We start from the raw sequence: 12074 nt of genomic DNA on the forward strand, positions 1-12074 counted from the left end.
TCAAGCATCTTATGGCTTCATAGTTTACTAGAACCTATAAGATGACTTTAATTTTTTATTTTGTGTATGCAAACAGTATATAAAATGCATTTTGTTGAGTCGATAGCCGATGAAAAATCCCAGCGTCCGCGTGGGAGTCCGCAAGCTGCGCCATTCCAGGCGATGGAGGGAAATCAAGAACAAAGCCAAGGTGACGCGCCCAGCTTTCGCAACTAATGCGACCGTCATGTAACATAGCAGGATATGGATCAAATGGGCTTCCAGAACACATACGTCCCATGTGCCGATCTTTGAAAGAGGCCAATTCTCCTTTTGATCTCAAAACTTGAATATTTTTGGGACTTAGTTTCTTTAGTTTCCCAGCTTACGTGAAACTATTCTATCACCGGCCAGTTCTTCTATGGTTTATAACAGTGTCCAAACACCAATTTCCGTCAAACTTGTCACCCGTGATGAATCCTGGATGGTACCGGGCAGAGGGTAGTGATAGTAAACGTGTTGGAGAGAATAGTAGGAAGACACTTAAGATACTTCACAAACTCGTCTTTACCTTCACCTCTTGCCTGAGCGATCAGAATGTTGTGGTAGTACATGAATTCTTGCTTCGTGTCCATGACCATATTGCAAACCTTGTCCGCTGCACTCTGGAATGTCTCCACCTTTGGATCCGAAAGAAGCAGCAACACTGGAAGATTCAGCAGTTTGTTGCATACGAACTCCTTCGCAAACGGGAGAATATCGTTGTGCATAGATACATAGTTAATCCCGGCATTTCGCAGAATTAGATAGTCCTCTGATTCCATGTCCACGTCCGGAACTGCGACTTCAAGCGCCATCTCTATGGAGCTGAAGATAGGCTCTAATAAGACTTCAAACCTTCTCCATTCGATATACTGCTTGACAGATGACAACTTGGGCCTGCTTGCCATTCTGCTGAGTGCATACCTCTCAAAACTGTGCTACAAAATGAGCATACACTATGGATGATCTTATCTCAGTAACAAGCTCTTTAGTGGCACTGGAAGGTGATTGTCCGATGCCTGGATCTTGACTTCAGGATTGTGTAGATGATTCAGGATTGTGGAGTAGTAATCTTGAAGAATGCTAGCAGTCTCAAGCAACCCCCCGTCAACCAAGTCGTCCAGTAATGTAGCCCACAAGCAGTACTATGAGCATGTGAGAGCACTTTTCCTGGACCCAATCGGCACTACCGGAGTTCCGAACAGTGGGATCTCCCAATCTTCCAAAGCCTTTTTATCCGCGGCTGTCATTTTTGGATCCATGAACTTGTATGCCCATTCATGGGCCTTGCTGGATGCATAAGCGCTATCTGGATGGCGAGGGACTGGAGGAATCAAGCTGGGTACCTTTGGGAGATGGAAATTCTTGGGGCCTAGCAACTTTCCAACAGCATAGATCTTCTCTAGAGCTGGAGCCATGAAATGGAGCTATTTGATACAAAGCAACTACAACCTTTATATACATTATTGTTGGTAAGAACACGACTCACAAAGAAAGTGTTGCAAAGACGTTAGAATGTTGCTCATGTAAGGAACAAAACAACTTTTGTATGGTCATCATAAAAGCTACAAGTCGTGGGAATATCTGAAGAGATACCAAGAATCTTGTGTATCCAGTTCTTCATAACAGTGTCCAAAACACCAGTTTCCATCAAACTCCATCAGCAGGGTGGTAACGTGTAGTGATATTCACGGGCGTTGGATAGAACTGAGTAGTTTCAAGTTGCTGACCGGCCACCGCTTCTTTCGGATCCGGCGGTGGGGACGTTCCAGGGGCGGTTTGCAAGATGGTTCATGTCTGGAACTGTGACTGCGAGTGACATTTCTACGAAGCTGAAGAAAGGCTCTCCAGTCTATATACTTTTAAGTGATTCAGTTTTTATTGCTATAGAAGATGAAGAGAAAAAAAAAGAAACTCAATCACTGGATCAGTATGCACGATGCAAGGATGACCAGCCAACACAAAAAGGCAAGAGTTACTTAGATTAAGTGGATTCTCTGAAAAAGAAAATGTTATGGATGTAAGCTATGGTTCTTTCTTATCAAGGCTGTTACATTTGTCACTGATGACCTATGATTGAATGTGGTGTGGTCAACTCTACCGAACATTGAGAAATATTGAGGCACTTGTTTTTGGAAAGATCGAGCCAAGATCTTTCTCCCCAAGATCACTCCTTCTCCAAAGCACTTTTAAAATTTTTTTTCCATATGGCCTTTCAATTCTTTCTTTGCTCTTTCTTTTACACTGGCTAGACCGCTGCCACGATGGATGCGAGGCAAAAGTGATCCAATGACATGAGCGGCGTTTTTCCGGTTGGCAGTCCACGTCATCCCCAGACCACGTGTTCTTGGTACATTGACCACACGCTCGCCTTGTGGTGACATTCATTCGTGGAATCCTCTAACCTAGCCCGCAGGTAGTGTTCTTGGCGATGGCACTGGAGCTCGACGGTGCCACCGGCAGCGATGAGAGCGCGATTCAGCAGCAGGATAGATCTTTCTCCAGGGAATCGCTGCCGCCGATGTTTGTGATCGTGTATTTCCACAAGGCTATTCGTCTGGAGCTGGAGCGCATCCACGAGACGGCAATGTCGATGGATAGGAGCAGCGGGCAGGATTTTAGATCCCTGGCGGAGAGGTACAATTTCTTGAGAGAAATCTACGAGCACCACAGCCAGGCGGAAGATGAGGTGATTGCTAAGGTGTGAGAATTGTCAATGTCGACTATACGTTTTTTTCTTTTCCAGGTGATTCTTCCGGCTCTAGAATCTCGCGTCAAGAACGTCGCGCGCTCGTATTGCTTGGAGCATGTTGTGGAGAACGATCTACTCAACGAAATGTCCCAGCTTCTCTCCACACATTTGGGGGATCAAACCGATTCGTCATGGCAGGAAATCATCTCTTGCACGGAAGCAGTGCAAAGAACAGTATGCCAGCACCTTTCGAAAGAAGAAGGCCAGGTAAGTAACTTTGGACAAAGTGTTTCCATTGTTTCTATACGGTTTTTCTACTTCTTTTCCAGGTCATTCCGCTGCTCATGCAGTACTATAATCGCGAAGAACAAGCTAGCCTTGTCTGGCAGTTTATGGGCAATATTCCTGTGAAGCTCATGGAGATCTTTCTTCCGTGGCTTGCTTCCTCCTTGACTTTGGAAGAATGTAAACACATGGAACTTTGCTTTCGGGAAATCGTTCCAGCAGAAGAGCTTCTACAGGAGGTAAGATTTTGGTACGTAACACCCCAACTGCACAGTTTTGAACGAATGCATGTAGGTAATTACTGAATGGTTTAAACGGGACCACAGTAAATTCAGGCTGGGGGCCAACAGAGCTCCAAAGACCACTCCAAAACCTGCGAAGCAAGCTGGAACCGACGTCCGGTTTATCACGCGATCGCCACTCAACGATTTACTTCACTGGCATCAGGCTATAAAGCGCGAACTTCTTAACATAACTGAGGAGATCAAGGATTTGACGTCACTGGCAACCTTGAGCGAGCGAATGGAGTTTGTAAGTAAAGTATGGAGTTTTCACAGGTGTGTTTTTCCATGCTTGGTGAATAACAGAGCTGAATGTGTGTTTACAGTGCAGCTGAGGATAAGTTCGTGTTTCCTCCAATTGGCAAGAAACTTGATCATGCTGTACAAGACGAAGTGTGCAGTGAGGCTTTGAGAGTACTTGAAAATACTCTTAAAAACAACTGCAGCTCAACTGCTGTCATCACCCAGGCTGAGCTTTTACTTGATGCTGTTGAAGCACATTTCTCTATTGAAGAAACTGAGGTAACGATTCCTTCGGTTGTGTCGTTTCTCATTCATTCTTGAACAGTTCTTACCTCTTGCAAGTAAGCTTTTCAGCATTGACGAGCAGCGAACGTTGGTTTATGAAAGCCTCAAAACCATGCCTTTGGTTTTCTTGAGGCGAGTCCTTCCATGGATTGTTAACTGCGTTACTGCCAAGGAGGCGAAAGATATGCTTGTTAACATAAGACTGGCAGGTCTGTTTTATTTTCTAAAGCTTTTCTCGAGATTCAATGCGTTTTTTCTGCAGCACCTCAGGGTGACAGCATCCTGGTTGCTCTGCTGACGGGGTGGGCTTGCGAAAACCATTCGCATGTTTGGGATCTCTTAAAAAATGAGAGCCTAAAGGTTTCAGGAAAAAGGAGCTGTCAGTTGGCAGCCGACAGGCCTTCGAAGCTTTTCCGGAGTGAATTGAGTCTGTTGTCCAAGTCACTGCAGCTGGAGCCTGATTTGAAAGGAAGCAAGCGGTCCACAGGGAAGCAGCAACTGAAACCAATCGACCAGATTTTCCAGTTTCACAAGGCAATAAGAAAAGACCTGGAGTATTTGGACGTAGAATCAGCGCGACTCTTGGACTGCACCGACGAGTTCCTGGGACAGTTTAGAGGAAGGTTCTACTTCTTATGGGGCCTGTATCGTGCTCACAGCAGTGCCGAAGACACCATTGTCTTCCCGGCACTGGAGGCAAAGGAGGCTCTACTCAACGTCAGCCACTCTTACATGATAGATCACAGGCAGGAAGAGGATCTCTTCAACGAGATTTCAGCGATTTTGTCAACATTTTCGAGCCTTGTCACCCAATCTCAGGAGAAAACAGAAGGGGATGAAGCACACCAACACTTTCTTGCTGCAAAGCTGCAGCGCATGTGCAAGTCCATGCGCATTTGCCTCGGGAAGCACGTTGACAGGGAAGAGTCCGAGCTCTGGCCACTTTTCGACAAACACTTCTCAGTCCAAGAGCAAGACAAAGTGATGGCCAGGATAATAGGATCGACTGGTGCAGAAGTTATCCAAGCCATGCTACCGTGGGTGACAGCCGTTTTGACCGAAGAAGAGCGTAACTCGATGATGGAAACATGGGAACAGGCAACTCGAAACACTTTGTTTCAAGATTGGTTGAGTGCCTGGTGGACGGCGCCGTCGACGTCGCGCCAACGACCTACAAAAGAGACTTCTGTATCTACAAAAGACTGCCTACAGTCTTTGGTCGAGTACTTTTCTGAAGGAAAGGATACAGGTGGTGACACTCGTGATGACTCTGAAACGTTCAAGCCGGGTTGGCCTGAAATTTTCAGGCTCAACCAGGAAGAACTGGAGGCCGCAGTTCGAAAGCTATCTACTGATGCGTCACTAGATCCTCGCCGCAAAGCTTACCTCATGCAGAACCTGATGACATGGTAAGCAAGTCATTAAATTACGCTTTCGACTGATCAAACCTTTTACACGAGCAGCCGTTGGATGGTTGCTCAGCAAAAGCTTCGCGATCAGCGATTGACGGATTCGGAACCGGCTCCAAGCTATGCTGACGAAGAAAACAAAGTTTTTGGCTGCAAGCACTACCGTAGGAACTGCAAACTTCGGGCTGCCTGTTGTGGTAGCTTGTTCACTTGCAGGCTTTGCCACGATGAAGCCAGTGACCATACAATGGACAGGTACGCTTCTTGTCTTTATTTTCAATCGCCGAGGCATTTTTTTTCTGATCTTGCCAGGTACCAGACCTCAGAGATGCTGTGCATGCAGTGTCTAAAGGTTCAGCCTGTTGGGCCAAACTGCACCACACCGTCGTGCAATCGTTTCTGCATGGCGCGGTATTACTGCCCCATCTGCAAGTTTTTCGACGACGACTCGAAAAGGTTTGTCCAATGACAGATTCTACTTGACAGGCTAAAACTTTAGTTTGCAGGAGCATTTATCATTGTCCTTTCTGCAACATTTGCAGAGTGGGATCTGGTTTAGGCCAGGAGTTTTTCCATTGCTTGGTATGCAACGGATGCATGTCCAAGACTCTGGAGCAGAGCCACATCTGCAGGGAGAAAGGAACAGAAACGGACTGTCCTATCTGCTGCGAGCAGATTTTTTCGTCGGTGCCCGACGTGAAGAGCCTTCCATGCGGGCATTATATGCATTCGTCATGCTTTTTGGTAAGTGCTCTTTTCCTCGTTTTTGTATCCTTTTACGCCGATGCTTCTTGTAGGCCTACAGCAGCAACCATTATACGTGCCCGATATGCTGCAAGACATTGGGCGACATGGGAGTAAGTATTTAAAGTGAAGTTTAGAGCTACGACTGATCGATCAAGTTTCAGCTATATTTTGGCTTGTTGGATGCTCTCATGGAGGCAGAGCAACTTCCCGAGGAGTACCGTGGCCGCAAAGAGGTGCAGTGCAATCTTCCAATCATTTCTCACGAGAGCTCATCTTTGCTGTGGAATTGTAGACTATCTTTTGCAACGATTGCGAGCGGAAGGGAGAGGCCCAATTTCATTGGCTTTACCACAAGTGTGGCGCATGCGGCTCGTTCAACACGAAGACTATATAAACTTTCCTTTTTGTATCGACGTGCAGAAGGTAAGCGGCTTGATCTACGACTTCTTCCTTCGCTTCCTCGCTAATGCAAACACTTCCTCCAGAATTTGACTTTCCTCGAGTTTTCGGTCAAGTCAGCATGAACATGTAAGCCGGCCCTGGTAACGAGGGAAGATGTGAAGAAGCAGGAGACGGAAGCTCGGAGGGTGTTTCTGGAGGAAGCTCTCCTCGCAATATATCCAAGGGCGGGGCGCTATCTTGCGACCAGATGCTCGAGTGCTGCAATGAGTTCCACAGGGGGGCCGCCGGGCGATTTCTCTCCAAACAGCTCCGCGAGGATCAATGCCACAATTGGCATAGCGGCATTCGTGGTGATCTTCGGCTGCGTGGCCTTCTTCATCACACTGGATCTGTGCCTCCGCGTGCTGTTGCGGCGGTACACGGGGATAATTCCGCTGGGGCAGCGGCAGCCAGGGACAGGAACTCACGTGAATCTGCTCAACAAAGGCCTGGACCAAGGCGTGATCGATTCGCTGCTACCAGCTTTCGTCTACGGCAAAGAAGGATATGTGGGGGCAACGACAGAGTGCGCGGTCTGCCTCTCCGAGTTTGAAGATGGCGAGCGAGGAAGGCTCCTCCCGAAATGCAACCATGCCTTCCACGCCGGCTGCATCGATATGTGGTTTCAGTCGCACGCGACGTGCCCGATCTGCCGGAGCCCAGTCGTGGACAATCCGGATGCGAGTTCCAGCGCTGGAGCTGCTACTGCTACTGCGACTGCGACTGCTACTATCACCATCAGCGAGAGCGAGAGCTCACGAGACAACGCTCCAGCGAGTCCTATCCAAGTCGCTTCTTCTTCTTCTCTTTCCTCGGAGGATCTAGCGGAGCTGCAAGGCTCCTCCTCTCATCCGGCTGCTCCAGTGGTTATCATCATCCCTCGAATGGAGGAGGATGGCTCGAGCACCGGTGCTGCCGATGGTTTGTCGTCTGCTCGATCGTCCTTCCACTCGGTGATCGATGTGAATAAGGAGCAGCAGCCCGAGCCCAAGTCGCCGGTTGTGGCTGCGACGACGATGGAGCGATTGCGGAGCCTGGGAAGAATTTTGAGCCGGCGAGACTTGGGGAGTACCACGCAGCTTCCCAGTCCACGGGTTTGAAAGGTTTTTTGTTCTTGTTCTTGGAGCTTGAAAAGTTTTGTTCTTGTTCTTGGAACTTGTTTGTACATAAACATAGACAAAATTATTCTATGGAACATTCTTTTGATTAAAACTCTTCTAGAACTACCAAGCCTCACTTTTTTAGCTTGAATTCGACCATCTCTCGGTAACTTGATTTGATGACTCCTTCCAGCCAAGAACATTGGGCTTCCTAGATTTCACTAAATCCGCCTATGTACAAGTCATACCTCGCGGATGTTCATGTGCCACGAGAGCGTTCCACCCTGCTCCCCGACCAGTTTCAACGCCTTGTTCGAGTGCCCGTTTATAAATCTCTTCGTGACCTGCAAGGAAAAAGGAATCGCGTGCCTGAGTTTTTCAAGACGAGCAGCAGCGAGTACCTGGGTGCAACCAAAGAGCCCGAGCTCCACGAGATTGGGACAGGAGTCCGCCAGGAATCCAAACCCGTCCTCGGTCGCCCTGCGGCAAAAGGACGCATTTAGTGTTTCTAGTGTCCGGCTTGCGTGCTTTGCAAGAGCCACTAGCGTCCGGTCGCCAGCCTGAGAAAGAAAGGACGCAGTGAGGTTTAGAGAAGCTTGGATCGCTTCATAAATGATCGACGTGCCTTTTTCACGCTTGCGATGGACAGGTTGCGCAGTGAGCTTCCAGCGGCCGCGACAAAGTCCGCCAGTACCTCATCACTGAGAAAAAAAACAAAACAAAACTTGTGTAAGTAAGAGATGAGAAGAAGGGCAGCAAAGATACCTGAAGTCGCCTCCGTCCAACGATAACTTACAAAGTGTCTTACAGCCTTCTGTAAGATGGTGTAAGGTGACGTCTGTAAGCTCCAAGCCTTCTAAGTGCAAGCTTTTCAAAGTAGAACCGCAAGCTGCGACAGCCGCCATGCCGTGGTCCGTAACACTGCACAAAACAATCCCGCGGATCTCAGTGAGAAGTAAAAGCAGCAAAGACGGTTGGTTACCTGCAATGCGAGATATTGAGCTCTTCCAGTTTCAGCCCCCTAGCCACCATGAGCTCACTCAGCACTTCGTCGGTGACTTCTTTCACGCTGGCGAGAGAAAGAACCGTGAGCTCAGGCAGCCTCAAAAGGGAAGGCAACACTTTTCTCCCAATAATCCCATCACATCCTTCCAGTGAAAGGCTCTGGAGGAAAGGCCCGTGAAAGGTTGCTAGCTCCTGGACGGACGACTCGGTAATACAGCAGCACTCGACAAGCTCCACGTCTCTCAGACCTCTGGTGGCTGATTGTATTAGTGCGCGCAGTCCCGAGTCTGACACGCGATAGTTCCCATGCAGCCGAAGCTTCCTCAGCTTTGGAAACGCGAATCTCAGCAGCATTTGGTCGGAGAGAGCTCGGCCACAAAACCCGAGCTCCAAAGCCTGGAAATTAAAAAAAAAAAAAGCTTGGAGAGAGAGAGGGAAGGAGACAAACCTGCACTTCATCAAGGGAAGAGTTCTCCATCAGCTCGGTGAACTCCTTCTCCGGGATTTTGCTGCAATCCGGGAGCAAGATCTGCGAGAGAGGTCCTGCCATGATTATCTGGGCTGCCTTTGGAGTGATCTTCCCAAGCTCGTATAGCTTGGACGTAATGCAACACTTTAAGGCCTCCGGCACCCCTTCCAAGGACTCGACGTGATCGATCTTCTGGCAGAGAAGCTCGATACACATAGAGAACAGAGACGGAGGCGCGCCAGGCAAATCCACATCGGGAGAAGAGCCCCTCGATGGTTCCCACTCGATGATCTTAGGAGGCGGCGGTTCGACCGGCTTGGGAGCTTCCGCAAGATCATCGTTCATGAAATCCTCGTCGCCGTCAATCTGTGCCCGCCTCTGTGGCTGCCTCGCTCTGGAGAAGAGCTCTTCCTTGTTGTCGGCGCTGTAGCGAGCATAGAACGCGGCCCTGTGCCGAGCGGTGGTGAGATTCTTGGCCTTGAGCCTATTCCTCGTCTCGCGCCCGGTATCGAGATCCATCGCCGGCTCCCGCTCCGGCTCTGGCACTGGCGGCTGCTCCTCGATTTCCATGGCCTCGGCCTCCGATTCGGATTCCACCGTCACTTTGGCCTTACCTTTCCTTCTAGTCCTGGCTTGATCGTCGTCGGAGGAAGCATCGCTCTCCTGCGCGGTGGCGCGGCGCAGGGCAGCGCGACGGCGTCTCCGGAGCTCCATCGCTCGCAAGAACCCTAAAATATCGGTCCCTTAGCAATCAAAGCACTTGGAATGGGAAGCTTGTCAAAGAAGAGCAAAGCGCGGGAACCGTTCGATCCTAGGTCACGATGTTACGTACAATGGGCCACTTGTCCACTTTCTTGGCGGGCCGTTCGTACAGTGGTGTAATGGGACGTAGGGCGAGGCAGCGTCTTGCTTGGCGCTGCAAGAGATGGCGGCCAGGGGGCCGGATTGGCCTCGCGAATCAATGCTGCTACTCCAGTTCCTGTGCCACGGTCGTGGATTCTCGCGATTTCCATCAGTGTAGAGCGGCAGTGGGCCGGAGGCGCTGGATTTCTTCCTCCGGGGCGGATTCTCGGAAATCTTGATCTTGTCGTGGTGATTTCGCGAGGAGCTGTGGATCTTGGCGCCGGCGTGGTGACTCCGCGAGGATTTGTGGCCGCTGCGCCAGAGTAGGAGCAGCGGATCGATCCAGGACCAGGATTTCGTCCTCTTTTTCTTGGCGGGGGATTGCTGGCGCCGGCTGTGATCGTCGAGAATAGGAGGGGGCACGAAGTAGACCTTGGCTGTCCGCTGGTACTTTCCATTGCTCGTGCTCTGCTTGGAAGATTTTGGATGGTGTTCCTGGTGGTTCTTGCCGTCCTCGTGGATCGCTCTCTTGCTGGATGCGGCTGCTTGCTTGGCGTAGCTCCGAGCTTCCTCTAGCACCTGTGAGGATCGCAGCTCTCCAGATTTGTTCCACATCGAGGATCAATCTCTTACCTGGGCGTAGTCGACTTCCGGATCGAAGAGGAGCTCCTCCAGGCACGCGGCTTCGATGCTGTGGAGCACAAGAGGAGGAGGGGGAGGAAGAGGAGAAGGATGGCACTCCATCTCGACTTCTTCCTCATCAAGAGTTACTCGATCCTTGGCAGCTCTCTTCGCTGCAAATGGTAAAATCTATCAACACTTTTCTTCCAGAGCTGCGCTACACTGACTGACTTACAGGTGCTGGAGCTCCACAGGAAAGCACCCATGATCGTCGCAGCCGCATAAAAAACGAAGAAGGGATGAATCTACCTCTCCTCTTCTTCGATCCGGCGAGGATAGATTCAAGACCTGTGTGTGTCTGGACCACCTCGAAGCTGCAAACCGCAGGAACAACAGTGACCTCTGCATTGGATTCACAGAAGTGAGTTTTTCTTCTTTTCTTTTTCCTTTTTTTCTCTACAGCATTGATCGGCTTACCAGTGTGTGTGCGTTGCCAGGGGTGTTTCAGGAGGATTGATGGCCTCTTTTGTTCCTTCTCCAAGCCCTGCTCGTGAAACAAAAGTGGAGAAAGCGATGCATGCGTGCTAAGACGCGAGGAGCAAAAACTAAAACCGAGGATCCCAGCAGTGGTCAACCCTCGACTTAAATACGAGAAGCTCTCGGCTAGCTCCCGGACACTGTAGCAGACTCGGACAGCTTTTCCTTCCGAGACTCAGGTGCGGCGCCTCTGCACAAGCTTTGCAAACTGTTCTTTAATTTTTTACTCTTCTTTACTGGCTGGCCCAGCTTTTCAAACGGGGGAGCGAGAGGGAGCAAGCGAGAGCTCCGATCCGATCACCGCACCGCAAAGGCACCCGTGATTTTTTTCTTGGCGTTACGTAGAATCCCTTTTGGTCTGCCACCGCTTTTCCAAAGAGGTACCTTTAATTCCTTTATTTGTTTGGCTCTGGGGGAGTATCATGGGAGCACGTTTGGCTTCTGTCTGGCTAGAAAGAATTAGAAGCTTTCATCCTTAAACCGACTCAAAGCTTGACTTTGATGTGGTTTTCCAGGTATAAAAAGATTATCCTCGCAACTCGGGATCAAAGTGTGCTCGTTTTCCCGTAGGAATGATGTCGTGTTTGACAATGTAGGTGGTACGCATGGGAAGAACTTGTATGAGCAGTAGTAGCGAGGTGTGTAAGGAAAAGTTTCTTTCTTCGTTAACTAAAACCTCTGAGAAAAGATTTACAAAGCTCACATTTGCAGTATGCTGCCGACGGCCGTGAATCTTGTACCCGTCCATGAACTCGAGAGTCAGCCGGCAACAAGTGTTCCCCGAGTTTTCGAGAATGATGTACTCCAGTCCGGTGATCTCGCAGAACTCCACCGCTTGCAGGGACCATCGGCATCAAGCTGCTTGGTGTCTAAGTAGTCTTGATGTCCTTGCGATCACCAGTTTCAATTCAAACATAATTCAAGACTAGCTCGTTGGATCTCTTCCCTGTCGGAAGTACACCACCTCTGTCAAGAGTCATCAGGACACGTTGGTCGCGTCCCAAACCTGTGCAAACAATTGCTAGAAATATAACTTTTAACGCTTACCCTGGCAAGCTCGTCCGAACTCCCAGTGACGAAATATGATCCATTCCC

The 12074-nt window shown here is 49.5% G+C and overlaps 4 protein-coding genes across 7 annotated transcripts; 3 read left to right on the forward strand and 1 right to left on the reverse strand.

The window, feature by feature from the left end:
- Window positions 1-2425: 2425 nt before the first annotated feature.
- On the forward strand, window positions 2426-6719 carry LOC9630795 (zinc finger protein BRUTUS). The gene is made up of 14 exons (XM_024663999.1): window positions 2426-2710; window positions 2768-2980; window positions 3043-3237; window positions 3293-3555; window positions 3606-3801; window positions 3848-4016; window positions 4070-5216; window positions 5271-5471; window positions 5529-5672; window positions 5723-5960; window positions 6014-6073; window positions 6125-6196; window positions 6256-6386; window positions 6449-6719. Exons 1-13 carry the CDS (start codon window positions 2453-2455, stop codon window positions 6355-6357), a joined length of 3258 nt encoding a protein of 1085 aa, XP_024519767.1. The 5' UTR covers window positions 2426-2452; the 3' UTR covers window positions 6358-6386; window positions 6449-6719.
- Window positions 6629-7504, forward strand: LOC112342359 (RING-H2 finger protein ATL64-like). Its single transcript, XM_024664043.1, has one exon. The coding sequence runs from the start codon at window positions 6629-6631 to the stop codon at window positions 7502-7504; it is 876 nt and encodes a 291-aa protein (XP_024519811.1).
- Window positions 7505-7515: 11 nt separating this feature from the next.
- On the reverse strand, window positions 7516-9709 carry LOC112342332. Its single transcript, XM_024664002.1, has 6 exons — window positions 8958-9709; window positions 8487-8905; window positions 8270-8425; window positions 8130-8205; window positions 7906-8064; window positions 7516-7848 (listed from the first exon to the last, which is right to left on the reverse strand). The coding sequence occupies exons 1-6, from the start codon at window positions 9690-9692 to the stop codon at window positions 7747-7749; spliced, it is 1647 nt and encodes a 548-aa protein (XP_024519770.1). The 5' UTR covers window positions 9693-9709; the 3' UTR covers window positions 7516-7746.
- Window positions 9710-10347: 638 nt separating this feature from the next.
- On the forward strand, window positions 10348-11920 carry LOC112342339. Of its 4 annotated transcripts, none has more exons than XM_024664017.1 (5): window positions 10348-10624; window positions 10697-10863; window positions 10940-11158; window positions 11229-11494; window positions 11550-11920. In XM_024664017.1, exons 1-3 carry the CDS (start codon window positions 10358-10360, stop codon window positions 11028-11030), a joined length of 525 nt encoding a protein of 174 aa, XP_024519785.1. In that variant the 5' UTR covers window positions 10348-10357; the 3' UTR covers window positions 11031-11158; window positions 11229-11494; window positions 11550-11920. The 4 variants fall into 4 exon arrangements, with proteins under 4 accessions (XP_024519785.1, XP_024519783.1, XP_024519784.1 ...); XM_024664015.1 differs by having other exon boundaries at window positions 11229-11359; window positions 11495-11920; XM_024664016.1 differs by having other exon boundaries at window positions 11229-11617; window positions 11691-11907.
- The last annotated feature ends 154 nt before the right edge of the window (window positions 11921-12074 follow it).

The sequence above is a fragment of the Selaginella moellendorffii genome, unplaced genomic scaffold (genome assembly GCF_000143415.4).
Source record: "Selaginella moellendorffii unplaced genomic scaffold, v1.0 SELMOscaffold_106, whole genome shotgun sequence".
Taxonomy (NCBI): domain Eukaryota; kingdom Viridiplantae; phylum Streptophyta; class Lycopodiopsida; order Selaginellales; family Selaginellaceae; genus Selaginella; species Selaginella moellendorffii.